The sequence below is a fragment of the Echinops telfairi genome, unplaced genomic scaffold (genome assembly GCF_000313985.2).
Source record: "Echinops telfairi isolate 266 unplaced genomic scaffold, ASM31398v2 ScPeMD7_60;HRSCAF=208, whole genome shotgun sequence".
Classification (NCBI taxonomy): domain Eukaryota; kingdom Metazoa; phylum Chordata; class Mammalia; order Afrosoricida; family Tenrecidae; genus Echinops; species Echinops telfairi.
In genome coordinates, this window is record NW_022103958.1 from 39,909,700 (window position 1) to 39,930,975 (window position 21,276).

Sequence of the window (21,276 nt, forward strand, 5' to 3'; positions counted from 1 at the left end):
CACCGAATGTCATGAAATGGCCCAGACACAAACCCCTCGAGTCATATACGCTCTGTAACTGGGACTCACAGTGGCCCTCCAGAGGGGGTCTGAGGCTGTATGTCTTCACAGGAGTAGACACAGCCTCATCTTTCAGGGGTGGCTGGGGGGTTGGACTCACCGACCTGGCAGTTAGCAGACTAGTGCTTACCTGGCAGTGCCACCCTATAGGAGCAACGATTCTCTGCCACGTTCTAGCGAGCAAGTGCCCCTGCATGCGCACGTTTTCCCCAGGGCCTCTGGGCCACCCTGTTGACGTAAGCCAGTGGGAAGTTGGCGGGCAGTCGTTAACACTGGCCTCTGTGAGACTAGACTGGCCTTGGGAATAAAGGCCACATCTCAGGTCTCTGTACAGAGGCCCAGGGTAGCAGGAAGCTGGGAGCCTTAGTCTCAGAGAGTGACCCGTGGTCTGCCAGGACAAAGTGGCCTGTAATTGTCTTGATTCACCAGAAGGTGGCACTGGTAGGGCGCTGGGACATTGCCTTGCAGACCCAAAGCACAGGAAACACAAGGGAATACCGAAAGAGTGACAGGGAGGAAGGTGGTAGTTAAGTACATATTGACCAATACACATGCTAAGAGTTTTCTCAGCATTATATATGTGTGGGCGCATGTGTATACTCCCCCCCCTCCCCTGCCATCAAGTCAATTGCAACTCACAGCCCCCGTATAGGGCAGAGTAGAAATGTGTTCTAAGGTTTCTGAGGCTGTAACTCTTTACAGGAGCAGACAGTCTCATCTTTCTCCCACAGAGCAACTGGTGGGTTTGAACTGCCAACCTCACAGTTAGCAACCTGATGCTTAACCCACTACACTACCAAGGCATCTCGTTGACTCTGTGAAGATCTGGCAGTTCATGCTCTCAGATGATCTGCCCTGCTTCCACTGACAGGAAACACCAGAGAGGGAATATTCCTGGAGGTGCCGGGGCGAGCAGGGGCTGGTGTGAGGACCATCACCCTAGAAGGCCTTCCCATCCAGCCATGCGGGGTACCCATGGCCCCTGTGTAAATGAGAGAGGCGAGGCAGGGGGCCAGGGATGGAGCCTGGGCCAGCAGCTGGTTGAGAGGAGGCGGCCTGGCTTCCACTGACCTCATCCAGGTGGCTGAAGGCTTTCCGCCTCCGCTTGTTCACGTCGTTCTCCTCCGTTTGGCCGTCCACCTGCAAGGGCGAGGGGAGCAGGTTGAGCCTGGGCCTCCTTCACTCAAGTCCACTAGCCTGCTGAGTTAGCGCTGGGGACAGACAGCTCCCTGTCCCTAGACAGCTGCTAACCTGGGGCCCAGATAAAGGAATAAAGGGCCCTGCCCCACGCCATCACAGTGCCATGACCAGGCATCCAGGAACTCCACCCAGGAACCAGGGGTTCTGACAGAGTGGGTGGACATCGTGCCCTAACAGAGGCGAGAAAACATCCCTATGCTCACACAGTCCCTGTGGTGGGGGCTGTTGCCAGTGACCTTGGGCTCCAAGCAGTGACAAGTCTGCCTCAAGGTCACAGCCAGGCATTGGAGACCACTGCTCTGCCTGCAGGGGGTGATGCTGGTCTACCTCACAGGGGCCCTCTCCGGACTCAGACCAGCTGTCTAGGGATTTGACAGCAAACAAAGGCTGCAATTGGGTCCCCATCACAGCTTCAAACAGGAGCATTTGACCAGTTTCCAGTAGACCTTAGACAAGACCTGCATATAAGGGGGTCCCTACGACTCTGTTTCCCCAGGGCAGTTGAGGTTGACTGCTTTTTGTGCATCGGGCATCATTCGCAGTGCCCTTCTGACGCGCAGAATGATCCTGGACAGGCCATGACGTGCTTGTGGCTGACAGTCGTGGACTGCCTGCTGCCGGAGTCTGAACAGCTAAAGCCAGAGAGCCCAGCACATCACCCTGCCAGGGCCCCCGAAGGAAGGCCAGGCTGGTCCTCAGACACGTCTCCCTGGAGAATGCGCAGGGCTGTGCAGGGCAAGCTGAAGGGAGGCGGGCTGGATTTAGGCCTTCCTTTTTCAGTTTCCTGCTATGTAACCCTGTCCTTGACTCAGGGACCACCCAGGACCTATCCGTCCCTCTGTGGTCAGAACAACTCCCAGACAGGGCTGGCTCCCTCCGGACCATGGTTTCATGACCTACCTACTGTGCATCCCCTCTGTTGAGAGTCCCCTCCACTCTCAGAGGGACCCCCATCACAGGCCCAGATGGAATTCCAGTGGCTGTGGGCTCTCACCATCAGACCAGGCATCCGGCCCTCTCAGCCCTGGACCATGAGTTGGATCAAAACAGAGTAGGATACAGTTTCCCCCTGACTGCTCTGATACAGTAGCAGCTACAGGGACCCCTGGGCACACAGCCCACAATGTGTCCACTGCTCTCAGTGGGAAGCCCTGTTCCCTCTGCTCCCCACCACCCACCCACCCACCTGCTGCTGCCAGTCTGCCCTGCTGTGGTGGCTTGCACATTGGAAGCTATGCCACTGGTATTTTAAAGAACACTCTGGTCACCTACCTTAGACCAAACCAAACTCACTGTTATCAAATCAAACCAGATTCATAGCGACCCTATAGGACAGGGGGACCTGCCTCTATGAGTTTATGAGACCGTAACTGTTTATGGGAGTAGAAAGCCCATTTTTCTCCCAAGAAATGGCTAGTGGTTTCGAACTGCTGACCTTGTAAATCTCAGTCCAAAGAGTAACACTATAGCACCAGGCCTCCTTCCTATAGTAGGAGAGACCTCAGCAAAACTTCCAGACTAACTACAAACTAGGGAGAAAGGCCTGGTGATGTGCTTCCAGGAATTAGCCAATGAAAATCTTATGGATTACCACAGAATCTTATTAGCTATACTGCTAGATGATGGGTGGACTGGAAGGCACAAACAAACAAACAAACAAACAAACAAACAAACCCCTCACTGCTATCCAGCCCATTCTGATTCATAGTGACCCAATAGCACCAAGCAGCAGTGCCCCTGTGGGTTCCGAGGCTGCAGTGCCCCTGTGGGTTTCCGAGGCTGTGAATCTTCAGGGAAGGAGGAAGCCTCATCTTTCTCTTACGGAGTGGCTGGTGGATTTGAACTGCTGCCCAGCTCAGAATCCCCTCCACACCACAGCTCCTTCCTGGGTGGGAAGGCACTCAAAACACATCTTCATTACCCGTGTGCCATACCCCAGGTTTACCACCAACTTGTCTTTTTAACAGGTCCTCCTCTGATGGCACTGTGGGTTAGGCATGGGGTTGCTAATTCAACGCTGGCGGTTCAAACCCATCAGCTGTTCTGAGGCGAGAAAGATGAGGCTGTCTGCTCCTGTGCCGACGAGCTGTCTTGGAAACCCTGTCCAGGGTCGCTACGAGGCAGAAGTGACTCGATGGCACCATGTTGGCTCTTGGAGGCTTTCGTTTTTCAGGCAAAATCAACCATCGTTTAATCAGTGACATTTGTTCAGACAGTTGGCTCTTCCCTTCTTGTCCAGGCAGCTCAGAACATCAGATCAAAGGGCCTCACCTCCCCTTTCAACATTTCCTCCAGCTTCTGATAAATCATGATGTTGGGAATGGAAATGATTTCAGTCCAAAGGCTTGGGCAAACACCAAGAGAAACAAATGACCTTATTTGCAACAGTGTTGGAGCTTGGAGGCCCGGGCTGGCTAGCTAGCCCCACGCCACGCCCTGCGCATGGTGCTCTGGGCCCGAGACTGGAGCCGGTGCAAGAACAGAGTGTCCCAGCCTACAGGAACACAGCGAGGCCGATCACGAGTTTCTGCTGTTTTTCTGCTTCCACCTTTCGTGAGGACTTGGCCTCCCCCTCCCAAGGAGCCACACGTCTTTCTCTGACATTCAGACTCCACAGCCTAGGGTTCGGCTCTTCACATAACCAGAGGCAATGCAGATCCAAACCATCCAGGCCACCAGCTCACAAAAGGCAGTCCCGGGACAGAGTGCCAGCCAGCAGCTCCTCAGAAGCACCTGGACTCTCAGGAGGGAGGGAGGACGGGGGCAGGTGGGGAGAGCCTCAGCTCCTAGGGTTCGCCCTGCCCCAATGGTAACGTGGAGTTGATGTGGAAATGTCCGTAAGGACATACTCCGTATGGCTACCGCATGACGCTGTGATCACGGAAGCACTGCTTCTCAGTGAAGGGCCAGCCAGGGGGCAACATGAAGGTTGAAATGAAAACCTCTACCTGTATCTAATTGCTCTATCATTTATGATCTCTTTATCTGCATATCTCTATCTATCTATATTTGGCAGCAACCAAGCCTCAGCTCCCCCAGTCCCTTGGATCCTAGTCTTTTCTACAGAGTCCCACCACACACCTGTCCCTGTGTCGCACTGTGGTGGCCTGATGCTAAAAGCGGTGCTACTGGTAATGTCCCAGCAGGGTCACCCGAGGCGAACGGGTTTCAGTGGAACTCCCCGTCTAAGACACATGGGGAAGGAGGCCGTGGCGGCAGCAGCAGCAGTGGCAGAGTATTGAGGACACAGAGGGAGAGAGTACCGACCAGTTCCCAGTGGGAGAGAGCCCGAAGACAAACACACACCCTGCTTTCTCTTCCTACCAGCGCTGTCCAGCCTTTCACGTAAGAGCGCTTGGGACGTTCCCTGTGATTTCTAACCTAAGGACATTCAGCAAACTCATTAACTTCCCCATAAAACACCAACCACCCAACCAAACACACAAAGAAGCCAAAGACTTCGCTTGACCAACACAAGAAATGAGGCCCCGTACTGCTTGAATACTGATTTTTCGCCCAATCAAAGACACCTGCTATATAGCTAGTTGCCCCGCCCAAGCCTGTTCCAGTTAGCCTGGGGGGTGGGTCTGGGGAGCACGTCTGGCTGCTGCAGACCCAGGGCTGGCTGAGGAGGGGTGGCGAGCAGGCACAGGGCCAGCCAACTGGCAAGGCAGCTCTGCACGCAGCCAGTGATGGAGCAGCAAGGAGTCACGGGGCTGAGTTCCCACACCGACCACCTCTCAGCTGTGTGTCTTTGGGGAAAAATACCCGATTTCTCAGACTTCAGCTTCCTCACTTTGTCCGCTTCATAAACTGTCGTGTGGAAACTGGAACTCACGCGTGGAGAACACTTCTTAAAGCGCCGGCCGGCAGTTAGACACTAGCCGCGCGGTTAGAATGGGTTACCAGTAGTGGCGTCGGTGACGTCTAGTTCTCCTTTGGACAGTTCCCCACGATGTGACTTCTGACAATTTGATTCTCATCACTCTGGGTTCCCCCATCTACACAACTCTGAAGACAATCGGTTCCCTGCCTTTTACACACACGCACGCGCACACACACACACCCCAGGGGCAGCGAGGTAGCTACTGAAGTGCTGCCTATGCTCGTGGTTGTAAACGAGGGTCCCACTTCCCGAGTGTTTGGCTCTTCTCAGAGGTCTTCTTCATCAGCACCCCTGGATGACGGGCCCTGTCATTTCCTGAGCCCCTTCGTGTGCCAGGCTGGGCACTGCACTTGCCATCTTGACAATGTCAGGAGTTGTGTGTCACGATCCCCTTTTGAAGACAACAAAGGGGCGTGCTGAGGGCTTCACACATTTGTTGCATCGCCAGCGAGCCTGAACACACGTGTCTACCTGCCTTCAAACTTCACCCCAGTCTGCACGTCCGCTCAGAACCCTTAGCTGTGGCTACCTGGTGGGAAGGAGAGACAGCGGTGGGCTTAGCAGTCACCCACAATCCACCAGGCCTAGAGGGGCTGCAGGAGGGCACTGGGCTGGGCCCTGTTCACGACAGCATCACAATCCTACCGAAAACCCAGACCAAACTCACTAGCACCAGGTTCATGGAGACCCTAGAGGACAGGGTGGACCCGTCTTCTGGTGACCCCAACTCTTGTTGCCTTTCTCCTGCAGAGCAGCTGGTAGTTTCGAATCGCTGGCCTTGCAGTTAGCAGCTGAACGCATAACCCGCTATGCCACCAGGGCTCCTTCTGAATCCTAAGCCATCTTCAAAGTTCAGAGTTTAAAAGTTCTGGGAACCCAGGGAGGGGCTTTGTGACTGGGGAAGGGGAGTGAGAGGAACTTAGTTCACTGGACCGGTGTTTCCCCAAGTGGGTGAAACCGCACCCTGGGGGGTGCTGGAAAGATCTAAATGGGGGAGGGAGGGGTTGGATTATAGGCGACAGCCCCAAAGCGTTTCATTGCCGGGGGGCACGCAGTGATTGTTTTCTGAAAAGGGGGTGGTAAGCCAAGTAAGCCTGGGGGCCTGTGTACTATGGACCTAAGCTCCCCTGACAGGGTCCTTGCTTGTCCTGTTCCCTGGTCTGTCCCCAGCACCTAGATGAGAATTCGGCATCACTGGGCGCTCACTAAGTATGTGGAGAATGAAAGGCTAGCCGGAGAAGCCACTTTCTTAGAGAGTGCCCCTTGCTCCTTGGACCATGTTTGTGCAGAGAGCCAGAGAGAAGGGCGGAGGCAGGCGGCTGGACTACCCAGACCTGGGACTGGGACCACGTCTGTGTTGGCCCCAAGGAGTGGGCTCAGAGTGGGATCAATAGGCAATGGCCATCATCACCGTTGTAAAAGTGTAAGTCACGTGTGGCAGGTCCAAGAGAGTGTAGATAAGCACCGTGTGGGTGCATGTGCAGGAATGAGGTAGGCCAAGCCTACCAGGGAGGTTTCATAAAGTCCATGGAAGAGCTCCATTATCTTTCAGTTCCATTTCCTTATGAATTGTTCTGAGCCTTCTGTGTCCAGGGGTCACCTGCATGCATGGTGACAAGAGATTCGTAGCACCTGGGAACTGTCCCATGAGGCACTGAGATACTGTCCCGGATCAGCTGGAGATCAGCCAAAGCAGACTCCTTTCTAAGGGGGAAACCGGAACACCACGGTCCCCGGCTTCTCTTTTCCCCAGGGTGGGTCATCCAGGCGTCGGCGCTATCAATCCAATCAGGTGCCACTCACCAGAGGGACCTCCTGCCTGGGAGACGAGAGGGCTGTTCTCTGTCTTCCGTTCTGGCAGCAGTTGCTAACTCTGGTGGCCGTTGGGATGTTATCAGGAAGACAACAGCAGGGAGAAGAGACTATATAACCAAGAGTGAAAAAACCAAAAACAGAAACAGAAGGCCCAGGGAGATGCTTAAGACGGGCTCCGGAGAAAACAACGGATCCTGCTCAGAGTAAGATGCCGCGTGGTGCAACAAGATAACACGGATCAATTTCCAGAGCAAGACATTCCCGCATCCAGTTGGGGGGTGAGCAGGGAGGGTCAGGAAGGGATGGAGAGAGGGTGGTGTCGGACGCAGGCGCACCTCTGTGAACGGGTAATCGGTGTGCTCGGCCTGTGTTGCTAGTGTTAGCCAGGTGTGTGAGTTCGGGCACGGAGGGCTAGTGTCCTCTCTGTGTGGGAGCAGACCAGAGGGGACTCGGTGCTCTCTGCCTGTGGGAAGTACGAAGGCCACTTGAGCCAGAGATCACACCGATACAGCACACGCTCCCCTGGTGGCATGGGGAGAGGGTCCTGTGTGGGTGGTTCTGGGCACGGGCCTGCTGGGAGGGTGTGCTGCTGGACCAGACTTGGAGCCATTTCAGTCATGGCCAAGGCACAGTGTGACCCTTCACCCCCGCCCCCACCCCCCCAGGGGAAGTGCTCAGTCCCTTTCAGGACACACAGAAGAACAAACACCGCCCATGCCAAGCACCCGCCTCAATAGCCAAAGCTCTCTAGGCTCCGGAGAGCGAGAGCGAGGCAAATGGTGAACATTCCATGGGGCTGTGGAAGGGCCTGGACCCTCTCCTAAGACTGGTGAGTTTCTTTCTACGATTGACCGATTGACCGGGGCTCAAAATGGGCTGGGGGCTCAGCAGGGCAGAGCCTGGGAAGCCCAGTAGCCCTGGGGTGGTAAAGTCTGGCTAGCCTCACGGACTACTGACTTTTGACCACTCCAACTTTGAGGGCAGAGCCGGGACTCGGGTCCGCAAGTGGAGTCATTCTATAAACAGAGGCGAGGTGAGCCGAAGGTTTACACACTCCACCTTGGTTCCCTCAGCCATTCCCAGGGCCATCTGGTGGCTGAAACTGGGGAGGCCCATGACAGATGGCATGTTCGGCTCAGAGAGCTTCCAGAAAGACTGCATGGCCCCGCTGGGGTTAGAGAAGCCCACAACAGGGGGCCTGGCCTTCAGAGGAAACCTGGCGCAGCTTCTGGGGCACCCACCTGAGATTGGTCCTCTGTAGGCAGTTCCCTCAGTGGGACATGTGTTGCAGAACGAAGCCCCTGCCTGGAGCCCCTCAACTCGGGCTGGCCAGGGAGCAGAGGAGCACAAGGGGCTAGGTGAAGCTCCTTGTTTTGGCAGTTCTGCTGCAAATCCCAAGAGACCTGCACACCTTCCTTCCCATCTCAGCCTGGCTAGCCCAGGCCTTCCGTCAGACAGGGCGTGGCAGAAGCTGCCTGTTGGCAAAGCAACTATTCTGCCATTCCAGGGAGAGCACACCTCAGTGGAAAAAGTGACCACTGCTCACAAGCCGCCGAGGGGAAAAAAGGAGGCGCCAGTCCTACCCGGAGAGGATGGGCTGGCAGGACCTGGCGTGATGGGCCAGGGCCGAAGGAGACTGCTGGCAATTGAGAGACGCTCAAAACACGCAGAGGCTTGCAGCCCCTCTGGGATGTGAGCCGAGGACCTGCCTGAAGTTCTGGAGTGGGCAGGCAGGCTCTGTCTGTCTGTCTGTCTGGGCCTCCCCTGCTCAAGCCAATGTGCTGGCCTCATCCTGGACCACGCCACCCCCCACCCCCACCCCTGCCTCTGCTCCGACCGACCACCACTTGAGTTATGCTTTACGCTGCCATCCATACGGTCCGTGGTTCAAACCCACCAGTCACTGCATGGGAGAAAGACGAGGCTGTGCAAAGGTTTAAGGTCTTGGAGACCTACGTGGGTGGGACTACCTTGCACTGTGGGGTAGCCACGAGTCAGAATCGGCGGGATGGCAGAGTCCCAGCTTCCTGAAGTGGAGCACACGGAGTTCTGCCTCGTCATTCATCCCTGATGCCTTCCTCGTGTCGATTCATCCACTCCAAGGCTCCAGAGGGCTGCCCATTCTGTCCAAGTGTCACAGGACAACTGTGCTGCTCAGGGCTTACAGGACTGAGTTTTAAGAAGCCAATGGCTGGGCCTTTCTTACAAGGGCCCCTCAAGGTGGGCTCGAACTGTCCACCTTTTGGTGAGTGGCTGTATGCACAACCAAATGATGTTTCCTCATCATTCAGGCCTGATATCCTCTGAAGCTCACTCTTGGCCCCCAACACCTCCAAGTCCCACGGTCTTTCCTCAGCCCTCATCGGTTCAGCTTCCCCGCTGTCTACGTCGTCTCCAGAGCCCATCCTCCAGAATGCCTTTCCTGACCGCCCGCTTCTTTTCTCATCTCCGTGCCCGCCCCGCTGCTCTAAGTCCCACTGTCCCTTGGTTTGCAGCCTCTCGCCCTGTCTTTCCAGCTGGACTCTCGGGTCAAGCCTTACATCACGTCTGGAAGTCCTTGCACTAAGTAACTGAACGCATGGACCATTCACGGTCAAGGGAACACGGTACAGGGGACAATGCAAAGACGAACTGTCATGAAGAGGCTGTGAATGGCCTCGGACAAGGCAGCCCACCCTCCGGGCCTCCACATCTTCATTTGAAAACTGAGCGTGTCAAACAAGACGGTGTCTATCACACCTCCCGCTGAGAAGCTGTCACTCAATAAAATGATAATTTCCTAGGAGGCCCTTCCGTGCGCCTCAACTTTGGACCAAGGCAAGGCACCCTATGATGCCTCAGCGGCCGCCCAGAGGCACCAAAGGATGGTTTCATACGTGAGGGGAAACACTGTAACACTGTGAAGGACTCCAATTAAGCTAGCTGGTCTTCACTAGCCAATGCACAGAATAGTTGGGTATTGCTTTTGTCTGCAGGCTGCATGGAGAAATTACAGGGACCCCAGGGCGACTGCTGTACACTGAGAGTGCTCGGGAATCACTTCACTGGGCTCTGAGTGCCTCCTGGGCAAGGGCCATGTATTATTTACCTCTAATATTCCTGTTCTCATCATACATTATTTAAATGCAGTCTTCTATGGATCATGTGGGGGGTTTCCCCTTCATTCTGTTAAAGTGGTATACTACATTGATTTTTTTTTTATGTTGAACCACCCTTGAATTCCTGGGATACATCCTAATGTCCTTTAACATGCTTTTGGATTCTGTCCTTCAGACGGGATTTTCACAATTCTGTTCATAAGGGACACTGGTCTATAATTCTCTGCTCTGGCCGGATCGAGATCTGATTTTGGTAACCGGGCCATGCTGGACTCGGAGAATGAGTGGATTCCTCCCCAGAGCTTCAGAGGGATCCCTGTCGCCTCCTCTTGAAAGGCCCTGCAGCATCCCCAGGAAGCCATCTAGTCCTGGGCATCTTCCTTTGTCGGGAGGTATTTTGTTGTTGTTGTTTTGGGGAGATTTTTGATGACTGATTGATACCTTCTCTTGATATCGATTTATTAATTTTTAAAAATACTCACCAGCATGTCCTTTCAGTCCTATGTCATCCCTTTCCTACAACCAGTTAGAATTCATTGAAACTCACTACACAGTGCCACGCAGAATGCCCATTGTTACTCGCATCTCCCACGAGTGTGAGGCCCATGTAGTTAATTAGTATCATCGGACTGAACACATGAAATCCACCCCCTCTTTCCCATCCACGTGCAAGGAGAAATAGGCAAACACCAGGCCAAGGCTTACTCGTGGGGTCCTCTTCCTTGGCAATGTGAGGTTGAGATAATTATTAGAAATGGATGCTTTGGCCAAGCTGAGGTCAGCATTTTCTCCATAGTATTTGCCCCAAGAATCTGTCAAGAAAGAAAAGTACAACTGAGATTTGGGTCCCTGACACCGGTACCTCAGAGCCCGAGGGGTGTCACTGTGACAACCCAAGACGCTTCCAGAATCATTCTCTCACCTGAAACTAAGGGTATATGTGGCCCAGCGAGAGAGGAGGATGTGGTTCTACCGATGATCTAATGACAGGTTCCACTGGGCACCTCCCACACAGATTCATGGGTCTGGGCGGGTAGATCTACCTGGCCTGGCCTCAGTGCCATCCCAGGAAAGATGACACGAGCATTAGGAGTGGGCAGACACGGGCACCGGGCAGAGACGGCTCGAGGGGTGGGGCAGAGCCTCTGGGAAGGTCCTTACCCACAGTCCTCAGCGGGGTGCCTCGGAAGAGCTCGTAGAACTTGGAGAGGTACATGACGATGCTGAGCTTGTCGGGCTCCTGGCCTGCCGCCATCTCCCTCCCAGTGGTGACTGGGGGGATCCCGAACTCCCGCTCGGCCACATCAAATGCTAGCTGGTTGTTCTGCACCGCATCGTCTTCATTCAAAGCGTCGAAGTTGCTGAAGAAGCAAAACAAGGGAGAGGAGTTCGGGCCAAACAGGCGGAGGCACAGTTAGCCGGAAAGTACTGCTGGGCCCTGAGCCAGGTGTTGGCACAGGTGGGGGCACGCCAAGGAAGCAGGGAGCCCAGCCCAGCCCGAGGGGCAGCTTAGCCAGGAAAAGATGCTAATCCCTGCGTCTCCTTCAGAGCGGCACCAAATTAGACTTGGACCATGATGCTGTCATGACAGCCTTGGCTGCACAGCCGGAAAGTGATTACCGAATCCTCCTCGGAAATGCTATGAGCGATTGTCTTATCAAACGGGTCCCCCTTCAATGGACAATGTTAAGACACGAAATAACAGCAATAATATCTACCCTGTTTCCCCGAAAGTAAGACATCCCCTGAAAATAAGACCTAGCGCATCTTTGGGAGCAAAAATTAATATAAGACACTGTCTTATTTCCGGGAAAATGGGGTAATTGATCGAGGATCCATGAGGGTGGGAGGGAGGGGAAAAAAGAGGAGCTGATACCAAGGACTCAAGTAGAAAGAACACGTTTTGGAAATGTTGATGGCAACAGATGTACAAGTGTTCTTAATACAATTGAAGGATGGATTGTCCTAATATTTGTAATAAAATAAACTGATAAAAAAATACACCTCCCTTTTAAGCTGCAAAAGTAACACGGTTTCTCGTAAACTACAGACAAACTCTCACACTACCCACAGCACACACAAGAGGAGCACCATCCCCCGGAGGCACCGACCCGGAAGCCCTTCCGAGGCTTTGCTCCAGCCTTTTTGGACGAGTCTCCACTTGGATTCTAAGGGATACTGCCGCTGATTTCAACATAACGCTGACCAATGCATTGTGCTTCGGCAATCACAAAGTACTTCCGCAAATAAAATGCAACCTTCTTCGTGATCCGATTGATAGACAGAGGCGAAACCTCACGGGAGATGGGTGGCTGGTCCAACGGCAAGCTCACTCTCCTGATTTTAAATCCCTCACACCAGTTCCAAGAAGTAGGTCTTGCTCAGAATCCCTTTCTTGAGGGGACGAATGCTCAAATGTTCAAAGGGTGGTGGATGAGGCTGGGGGGGGGGGCGGGTGAGGATGTTGCTAAGCCCGAGCCACTTCTACGCCTCGAACATGAGGTGTACAGGTCAAGGTCCTGTTGTCAGAGACAATCAATATAATGGGGAAGCATATATTGGAAGGGGAGGGGGTGGACAACCTTCAAATGAAACATATACTAAGACAAACACTGAACTGGGGCCTGGACATGCTACATCTAGCAGAAGAGCTCTGGGACTCTTGTCCCCAGAGTCCCCCTCTGGCTGGTGAGGGACAGGGCAGGTCCAGCCAGGCCCCAGACTCACATGAGCTCTGGCCGGAAGCGGTGGATGATGGCGCACAGGGCCAGGCCGTTGCGCCACGAGCTGGTCATGTCAGTGATGCTGACGTGCTGGTAGCCCTCGGTCTGCTGCTGGCACCAGGTTAGGAGCTTGCTCGGCCGGACGTCTGACTCTGCAGCAGACAAAGGTGCAGAATTGGCATTAGAGTTCCAGCTGCGTCCCCTGGGGACCTCCTCCAATGGCTGGGGACCAGGAGAGATGGTACCCAGGCAAGGGATCCAATGCCAGGGGCCACCCAGCACACATGGACTCCCATAGACTGCTCCCTCATGGTGGGAGAGCAGGAAGCTGGGACAGGAAGCACATGTGTCCCCAGCAAAGAGCCCCTCAGCCCCACTCTGGCCAGACCCAGTGGACTCTGCCACCATCCTGCCCCTCTAGTGGGAGAGCTGTGGGAGCAGGCCCCTGCTGCACTGGAGTGTGTGCCGCAGTGAGGGGGCAGCAGGAGTCTGGGTCTACTCTGAGCTGGCCCCAGGAGGAGACGAGCCCAGGGAAGCCCCCCAGCAGAGATCCTCTGGAACTAGCACCCACAGATGAACTCCTTACCAGTGGTTCTCAACCTTCCTAATGCCGCAGCCCGTTAACACAGCTCCTCATGTGGTGGTGACCCCAACCATAAGAGTATTTTCATCCCTGTCATGGTGCTACTCTTACGAATGGAGCGACCCCTGTGAAAGGGTCTTTCGACCTCCCAAGAGGTCATGACCCACAGTTGAGAACTGAGGCCTTAGACTGAGGAAGGCAGCCAGGGAGGCAGACCGGGTGGGCATGGCAAAGACTCAAGCCGGCCATGTTTGGGAGGCAGGCAAACAGTTAATAGCTACAGGGAGTGCGTGGTGGGGAAAGAGGCGTGCACTCCGGAAGGGGGAGAGATCTTTCAGTAGGAGAGTGGCCTGCCCACAGCGGGCTTGTAGGGAAATCTTCATTTAACCATTCCTTCTGTTTCCCAGGGTGCACTGGCCTCACACCCAGTCTTGTGCTCAGCCCAGAAAGAGCAGGAGAAGAGTGAGATGCGTGGAACCCGTTGTCCAGTTTGGGAGACTGGCCAGCTAAGGCCCATGGAATCACCAATACCAGCCAACATCACACGGCTCCCCGCAGAGCAGCAGTTCCTCGCACCACATCACATTAGGGGCAAGTTCATGAAATGCTTGACCATATAGCCTGTGAATGACGTTAGAAATAGCCAATGGCCCTTGGCAGAGAAAAGGCCCCGCACCCCTGCCAAACAGGAAACCATTAGAAAAAAATGTTTTTTTTCCTAGTTCAGTGAGATGCAGTTGGTCTTTATCATCAGTGGGTTCATATTTCTGAGTTCGCCTACTGGCACAGATGGACCTGGGACCCCTCAGGCAAGGCTCCTGGTGCTTTGAAGACTTGTGGGTGGCGGCAAACCCTTGGGCCACCCCTAAGTGCCTGAGCTCCAACAAGGGGACTCGGTGCCTTTTTATTGTGGCTCTCGCGCTGCAAGCTGAATCCTTACCCCTGGTGTATTCTGTGCCTCCTTTCTCACTGTCTCGTTGGTGAGTTCACTGGAGAAGAGGCCCCATGCACCGCGGAGAAGTGCGGTCTAATGCTTTTACATCTAGGAAGGCTGTCAAGGGCCTAATCTGTCTGTCCAGTTAGGCTTTGTTCCGGCACCAGTGAGAATGCTATTGGCTGTGAGTTCAATGCTCGTGATTCAGCCACGTAGCACGTGTTCCGCGGCCTGTCCTTAAACAGACACACGCTTAAAACAAGGTTAGGTACTGGTTCAGCTAAGCCAAACTGTCAGCTTGATTGCGGATCACAGCAGCCCTACAGCACAGATACAGCTACCCCGCAGGGTCTCCTAGGCTGAGAATCCTTATAGAAGGAGACAGGCACATCGTCCTCCGGCAGAGTGGCTGGCAGGTGCCAACGGCCAACCTCCTGCTCAGCACGGAGTGATTTAACCACTATGCCAGCAGGGCTGCACTATGGAGTGATCCATTGATGGAAACAGGCTGCGACCAGAGGCTTGCAGGAACCTCGCCCTGCGCTTCCTCTGGGAGCAGTGGCTCAGCATTTGTGAATGCCATGTGCACGGTAATCTCCAGAGAGTCACTGCCAGGAGTCATGGGAATCGACTGTAACCCACAGCTCACACCTACCGCACAGAGTGCTCCCTCGACCTTTCTGACCATTCGAGGTGTAGGCGTGGTCTCCACCTTCATTTTACAGAGGAGGACACTGAGGTTCAAAGAGGAGAGGGGCTGGACGAGGTCCCCCGGCGACAGGGGCAGAGCCACGCTGTCCTCAGAGCCTCTGTCACCACCGCCAGTGGGCCTCCTCCCGGAACAGTCCCTCCTGGCAATCTGGCCCAGAGCAGGGGTGCTTCTCCCAGGCCAGGTCCCCACAGGGCTGCTTACCTCGCCTGGAGAGGCCAGCGGATCTTCTCACGGAGCCCACCCTCTCCAGAGGGCAGCAGGGCAGCTCCTTCGTGATGTACAGATGCTTCACCTGCGAAGGAGAGAGGCCTCACACAGCTGCCCCCAGTGCCTCCTCACACATAGCTCAGGGTCTCTAGACTGCACCCCTCCTATTGCACACTTGCCACCCTTTCTCCCCCTGGAAGGCAACACCCCAGGCAGTCCGAGTCACAGAGCAGGGATGGCAACTCTCCACTCCAACGCAGGGGACCTGAGGTGTGGTCAGGGTAATATTCACACTGCCCTCTGCTCTCCTGACTGAAGATCTGGAGGTGGGGGGAGGGGGACTTTGACAAAGTGAGGAAGCAACTGACTAGGAACTGTGGGTAGTAAGGAGAGAGGACTCCCGGTCTCGGAGCTATTTGGAGAGAGGTTTGCTGAGCGAGGCACACAGGTAGTGAGGAATAAACCAAACTTGCCGTCACCGAGTCGGTGCTGACTCACAGAGACCCTGTAGGACAGGGCAGAGCTGCCGCGGGGGTTCCCAGACGGCAGCTCTCTACAGGAGTTGAAAGTCTAGTCTTTCTCTCTCAGAGCACCAGGTAGTTTCGAACTGCTGACCTGGCAGTTAGCAGGACAATGATTAACAACCACACCCCCAGGGTTCCTGGTATTGATGAGTAAACACAACACACACACGTCCATGCATCCAATTTGTGCCACATGTCTCTATGTGGGGCTAGAAAGAATGCTCCCCCTGTTGTACTCCTGTGACTCTCCTGGAGAGGGAACTCAGTCCCACGCTTGGGACAGGTGTTCCAGGCGTGCGCTAAATAGGTGTGCCGGTCACCCTGGCTCCCCACCGCTCAGTTGAGGATGCCCCAGACGGCCCCCGGGGAGAGGCGCACCTGATGGGGTCTGACGCAGTGGGAGTTGAGGTTTGGGTACCGTGTTCCTGGGTCCACTGTGTACTGCTCAAAGTTCTTGTTGATGTTCTCTGGGGTGGTTTGAGGTAACAGCCGGTACAGACTTTCTCTGGGGGCAGGCAGAGTTGAGAGGTCAGGGCTGGGTCTTGCCACAGCAGGCCTTTCCCCCTCCCGCTCGCCTCTAGCTCTGAGTTCAAGGGCTTCTTGCCTGTGTTTGGATAAACCCGCCCCTGCAGTGCCTGGCGGTCATGGTTTCGGAGATCTGCCAAGGCAGGCGAGGGTCAGAGGGGCCAGGAAGGAGTGTCCTCCTCCCCTGAGAACAGGGACACAGACTTGGCAGCATGGCCACCTGGGGTTTGGCCATGACCACCCCGCAGGCCTGTCGCCTCCTGTGGCTGCCACCGGGATCGCCAGGTCACAGGCCTCCACGCCCAAGACCGGTAGAGGCCTGGCTCCGCCCTGCAGCCTCTGACTTCTCGGAAGTCCACCATGGGACACAGCCACGTGGCTCCCCGCAGGGGTCCAAGCGCAAGCCCCAGGCAGGGGAAGAGGCCTGGGGGAATCCTGTGATGGTCTGCGTGGAGAGACGGGACGCCCTCCCTGGCCGGCTCCCATGAACTGAGCACTGCGGTGGGCTCCAACCCTGGGCTTGTGCCCAAGTGGAAGTTTTGAAAGGCAGCCTGTGAGGTCCTGTCTGTGCCGAGTGGTTAAAACACTTGGTTTCTAACCACAGTGCTGAAGGTTTGAGTGCACCACCTTGTGAGGGGGTGGGGGGAAGCCTGGCGGATCTGCTGTCTGACGCACGCAGCAGGGTGCATAGTTCTATGGTCCCCCCGTGGGGCGACCACCAGCCAAATCGACTCAAGTGCAGCTAATTTTAAAAAAAAGAAAAAGAAAGATTTAGGTCATTTCACCAAGGAGAGCCACTGAAGGAGGTAGCGATGCTTTTGGCAGAGGTTTCCTTTAGGCCCCTGAAGACCAGGTCCGGCCAGGGCAGGCCAGGGATGGAGAGGGACACACAGCAAGAAGGACTCCAGTCTGACCGAGGAAGTCTCCTAGAGCCAGTTTGGGGATTTCTGGCCAGAGCTCTTAGCCCTCCTCTTAGCGCCCTCGCTCACCTTTCAGCCAGCAGCTCCAGGGGAGGGGTGCCCTGGTCCCAGCTCTTCACCATCCACGCCGTGTCAAAGGCTGCCAGGAAGCCTCGGGCGCAGCCCGTGCCCATGGGCCAAAAGGGCTGCAAAGGAAATGCGCCCAATCCCAGTTGGTTATCACCACTCCCAGCTCGCCAACCCATCCTCCCAGTACGCACTGCCAGCCCTGAGCCAGGGCCGGGCCCTGCTGCCCCCAGGGTCTACCGCAAACACAAGCAACTCCAGAGCACTGTCAGGTGTACGGGGCTTAGAAAAGGGGGAGACACATTCCCCCCAGAGAAGAGAGAGGAGGTATTGGGAGGAGAATGCTTCACGAAGAACAGATTTCAAAGAAAGATGGGATCTAGCCAGGTGTCCTGAACCATTCAGGATTCATGTGGGCAGAGGCAGGGCAGCTGGGAAATGTGGACTTTAAGGGAGGGATAGTTCGTCAGTCTGTCTGTTTTAGGTGCTGCACACAGCAGGGAGGGCTGTGCTCAGATGTAAGCTGGGAAGGGAGGGTGGGGTAGAAGCCGGGTGGGTATTAAGTGCTTAGCCTGGGAGCTTGGGTCAGAACCCATGCTCATTGGTGAGCCAGGATTCATTCAATCATGCTAAGCTCTCAGTCTGAGTAATACTAACAGGCATCATTTGTTGGCTGGTAGCAGACAGGTTGGAGGGAGGAGTCCACGCAGAGGCGCCCTGAAAGGAAGCCTGGGAGATCTACTTCCCGAGGCACAGAGCGAGGCTCCACTCCACACACACAGAAGTGGGTGCCCCTGAGTCACCCAGATTCGTGGCATCTGGCCTGGCTAACTGCTAACTAAACTGTTCTACGAAGAGTCCAAGGCCTGGTTTGGAATTTGACTCTGAACTTGGAATAATTGCACAAGCATTTGTTTTAGTTAGCGCTCACACCAAAGATAAAACTATACGCCTTTACAAAAACATTCACTTCAACCTGAGGGCTTTGCACATGCAGCTTTTTCTGGGAAACATTTTGAACAAGGAAGTCACAAATGGAAAGGGGCCTTTGGGGAGGTCACCCCTTTCTTCCGTTCCGTGGAAAGGCCTCCCGGGTCGGAAGGGGGTTTGGGTTCTGCTGGGGGTTCCACACACTCTGGCCCTATAGACTGAGGCCCCCTGGGCTTTATTCTTCGGCTAGGAGAGCCTCCCAGGAGAACCCAGAGATGGAAGAGAAAGCTCTCCTGCCTACACACAGACAGAACTGGCTCCTCTGAGCTTTCGTGTAAGGCCAGGCCAGGCCTGGCAGAGTCCTGCCAACTGGCTGGGCGCCTCTGAGCCCGTCCCTCTCCGCCGCTGTGTGACCTCAGATGCTGCCAGCTCAGACACAAATGCAGGCATCTGCCCGGTAGCAGGAGCACGGGGGTTGCAGGTGCAGAAGTACCTCGAGCAAGCTGTCGCCCACGAGGGCCACGAGCAGCTGGTGGGCGCGGCGCTCACGCACCAGGGCCGCATTCTCGGAGGCGTACATGGAGGTGAAGTCAAACATGGCCACGTCGGGCTGCTCGTAATGGTTCATGGCAAAGTCCAGCGATGGCAGCTGGTAATTGGTGGCAAAGTCTGCAGCTTCTCGGGCGTAGGCGAGCAGGTTGTCCTGGTTCACGTTCTCTGCACACAGCAGCATCTCAGTGTCGATGCAGTCCTGGGGAGGAGGATTATCAAGGACACACTGCAGCAAGGATGAAACACCATGTTCCCTGCCCCCTCCACCCCGGTCCCCTCTGGAGGACAAGGACCCCTTTACAGACCTCAGCGGCCAAAAGAGAGATGTTTGCAATCTTGTTTGGAAATAGGGTCTTTGAAGAGGTTATCAGTTACGTTAACATGAGGTCAGCCTGGACGTAGCAGGGCGGGTTCTAATCCGGTAAGAGTGGTGTCCTTTTTTAAGTAGAAAAGACACGGAGGGAAGATGGTCATCTGATGACATGGGCAGAGACCAGAGTGACGTGTCTACAGGCCAAGGAACAGCAAGGACTGCCGGTCATCCCTAGAGGCCGAGAGCCATGGGAGAGATCCTCCCTCGGAGTGCTTAGAGCAGTGGTTCTCAACCTTCCTAATATGGTGACCCTTTAACACAGTTCCTCATGTTGTGGTGACCCCGGATGGGGGCGTACCTGCATGTGGGCGGACCCACCTGGAGACGGATAGAGGAACAGTGTCTTGGTTCCTGAGACCATCGGAAATATGGTCTTGGGTGACCCCTGTGAAGGGACCACGATGGCGGACACTCTTGCACTCTTAGCCTCCTGAACCGTGAGACGCTGATTTCTTTTCTTTTCTGATAAGCCACCTCATCTGCGGTGCTTTGTTATAGCAGCCCTGGGACATGAATTCAATAGTCAAGCAAAGGGCTTGGCTTCCACGAAGAGCATGTGGGCAGTGAGGCTGATCAACGCAGAAAGAGGACCTCAGGACCCAGCAGTAAACCCAGTTGTGGGGAAGCATCAAGTTTGGCCTCAGCACTGTTGGCATCCAAGGCTAAAGGGAAATGTGTGCTGTGTTACAGGGCTCCTCTTATCAGACAGAAAGCAGCATAGACATTCCTCAGGGGAGGTCATTTTTTCCTGGCACCAAGTTTTAAAAGAACAGTCTCCCAAGGGAACGGCACAGAGAACATTAAGGGTTGCAATGAGGGGTCCATGATAATGGACTTGTGGCAAACACAGAAGCCCATTTTATATGGCAAATTCTCATAATGACTTTCAGTGCAACAAAAAGATAAGAGAACAATGCAATAAGCACAGTTTTGTAAGAAATGGAGCTAAGCTAATGTAGGCCAGGAATGCTGTATTCAGTGGGCCAACAAGATCAGAAAGCTGGGTGTACGGTACATATCCATTTCAAACCTCTTCTTGGCAGGCTCAGGATGGTTAAGGGCTCAGTTTCTCTGGTAGGGTATTCACTGTTATACTTCCCTGCTGGGGAAACAGTGAGCCCTGAGCTCAGAGTACTCTGAGCTCAGAGGGAAGCTAGAAATGAGCCCTGGGTTGTCGGCCCTGAAGCCAGTCGGGTAGCTTACAGGGTAGCCTGCAAGGTCCAGCTCATTGTGGGGCTGAGGCAAAGCAGCCCATCAAAAGGTCAGCTTTCCCAAGGCAACACAGAGGGGCATATCCTGGGAGGGGCTGGGAAGGAGACCGTGTAAGGTGAACACAAGACCCTCTTGGGGTCAGCCAGGGCAAGAGGTCAGATTCTGCCTCTGCTGTTTGCTAGCTGGGTAAATGTGGGCAAGTTAGACAGCTTTTCTGAGTATGTAGTATTGTTTGTTTGTTTCTGATTTCTACCTCAAGGAGTTGTGGGGATGCGATGTCAGGCCCTATATCCGGCATGTGCTGCTGGGTGCTAAGGAGTAGATTCCAACTCAGAGTGGTTCCCTGGGACCAAGTACAACCACCGCCTCACGGGGTTCTTATGGGACTCAATCGCCAGGGCTTGTGGCCACGGAGCCACTGGGTGGGTTCAAACCACCAGCCTTTTGGTTACCAGCTGAGAACGCAGCACTTAATTGGTGTGTGTGACCAACTAAGGGCTCCTCTATGCCTGGCACACAGGAGATGCTCAGCGAATGGAAATTCCTGTCTCCTGTAAGTTCGATGGCACAGAACAGGGTGAAGAATGTCTCCCGCCCACCCAAGGTGCCAGCTGGAGCATTCATAAAAGTCTTAGAAGGCACGGCTTCATCTTTAGCCAGATGAACTCTCTGCTTCAATTTTCCAAATGACCATGATATCTAGTACATCATTCCAGAACTTCGGCTATTTCTACACTCAAACCATAGTCCCCAAATGACACCCATCCTTGGCCTAAGACTCCTTTGTCGGGCCACTGCATCCAGGTTGGAGTTTCTGGTATTTGATTTCCTTTCTCATTCCAAGACTCACACGATCACTTTCCCCAGTTGCCGCTGTGAAGATGAGGTGGGACAAGAATGAAAAGAGAGCAAATGATCCCTGCCGCTCTGGGCCCTGGCAGAAGGTCGGAGACGAG

The 21,276-nt window shown here is 54.7% G+C and overlaps 1 protein-coding gene and 1 long non-coding RNA gene across 3 annotated transcripts in view; one reads left to right on the forward strand and one right to left on the reverse strand.

Annotated features, from left to right (window-relative positions):
- Nucleotides 1–21,276, reverse strand: part of MICAL2 (microtubule associated monooxygenase, calponin and LIM domain containing 2) — a 235,169-nt gene that overhangs the window by 102,053 nt on the left and 111,840 nt on the right. For both annotated transcript variants that reach the window (XM_045290948.1, XM_004711613.2), the window contains exons 9-16: nucleotides 18,677–18,934; nucleotides 17,257–17,372; nucleotides 16,121–16,247; nucleotides 15,213–15,303; nucleotides 12,787–12,934; nucleotides 11,221–11,420; nucleotides 10,765–10,871; nucleotides 1,132–1,200 (exon numbers count right to left, since the gene is read on the reverse strand). In XM_045290948.1, the coding sequence (XP_045146883.1) occupies nucleotides 1,132–1,200; nucleotides 10,765–10,871; nucleotides 11,221–11,420; nucleotides 12,787–12,934; nucleotides 15,213–15,303; nucleotides 16,121–16,247; nucleotides 17,257–17,372; nucleotides 18,677–18,934 (1,116 nt within the window). The remainder of the gene's footprint in view (nucleotides 1–1,131; nucleotides 1,201–10,764; nucleotides 10,872–11,220; nucleotides 11,421–12,786; nucleotides 12,935–15,212; nucleotides 15,304–16,120; nucleotides 16,248–17,256; nucleotides 17,373–18,676; nucleotides 18,935–21,276) is intronic.
- LOC123521769 lies at nucleotides 7,722–14,086 on the forward strand. Its single transcript, XR_006680116.1, has 2 exons — nucleotides 7,722–7,790; nucleotides 13,773–14,086. It is a non-coding gene; the product is annotated as an uncharacterized LOC123521769 (long non-coding RNA).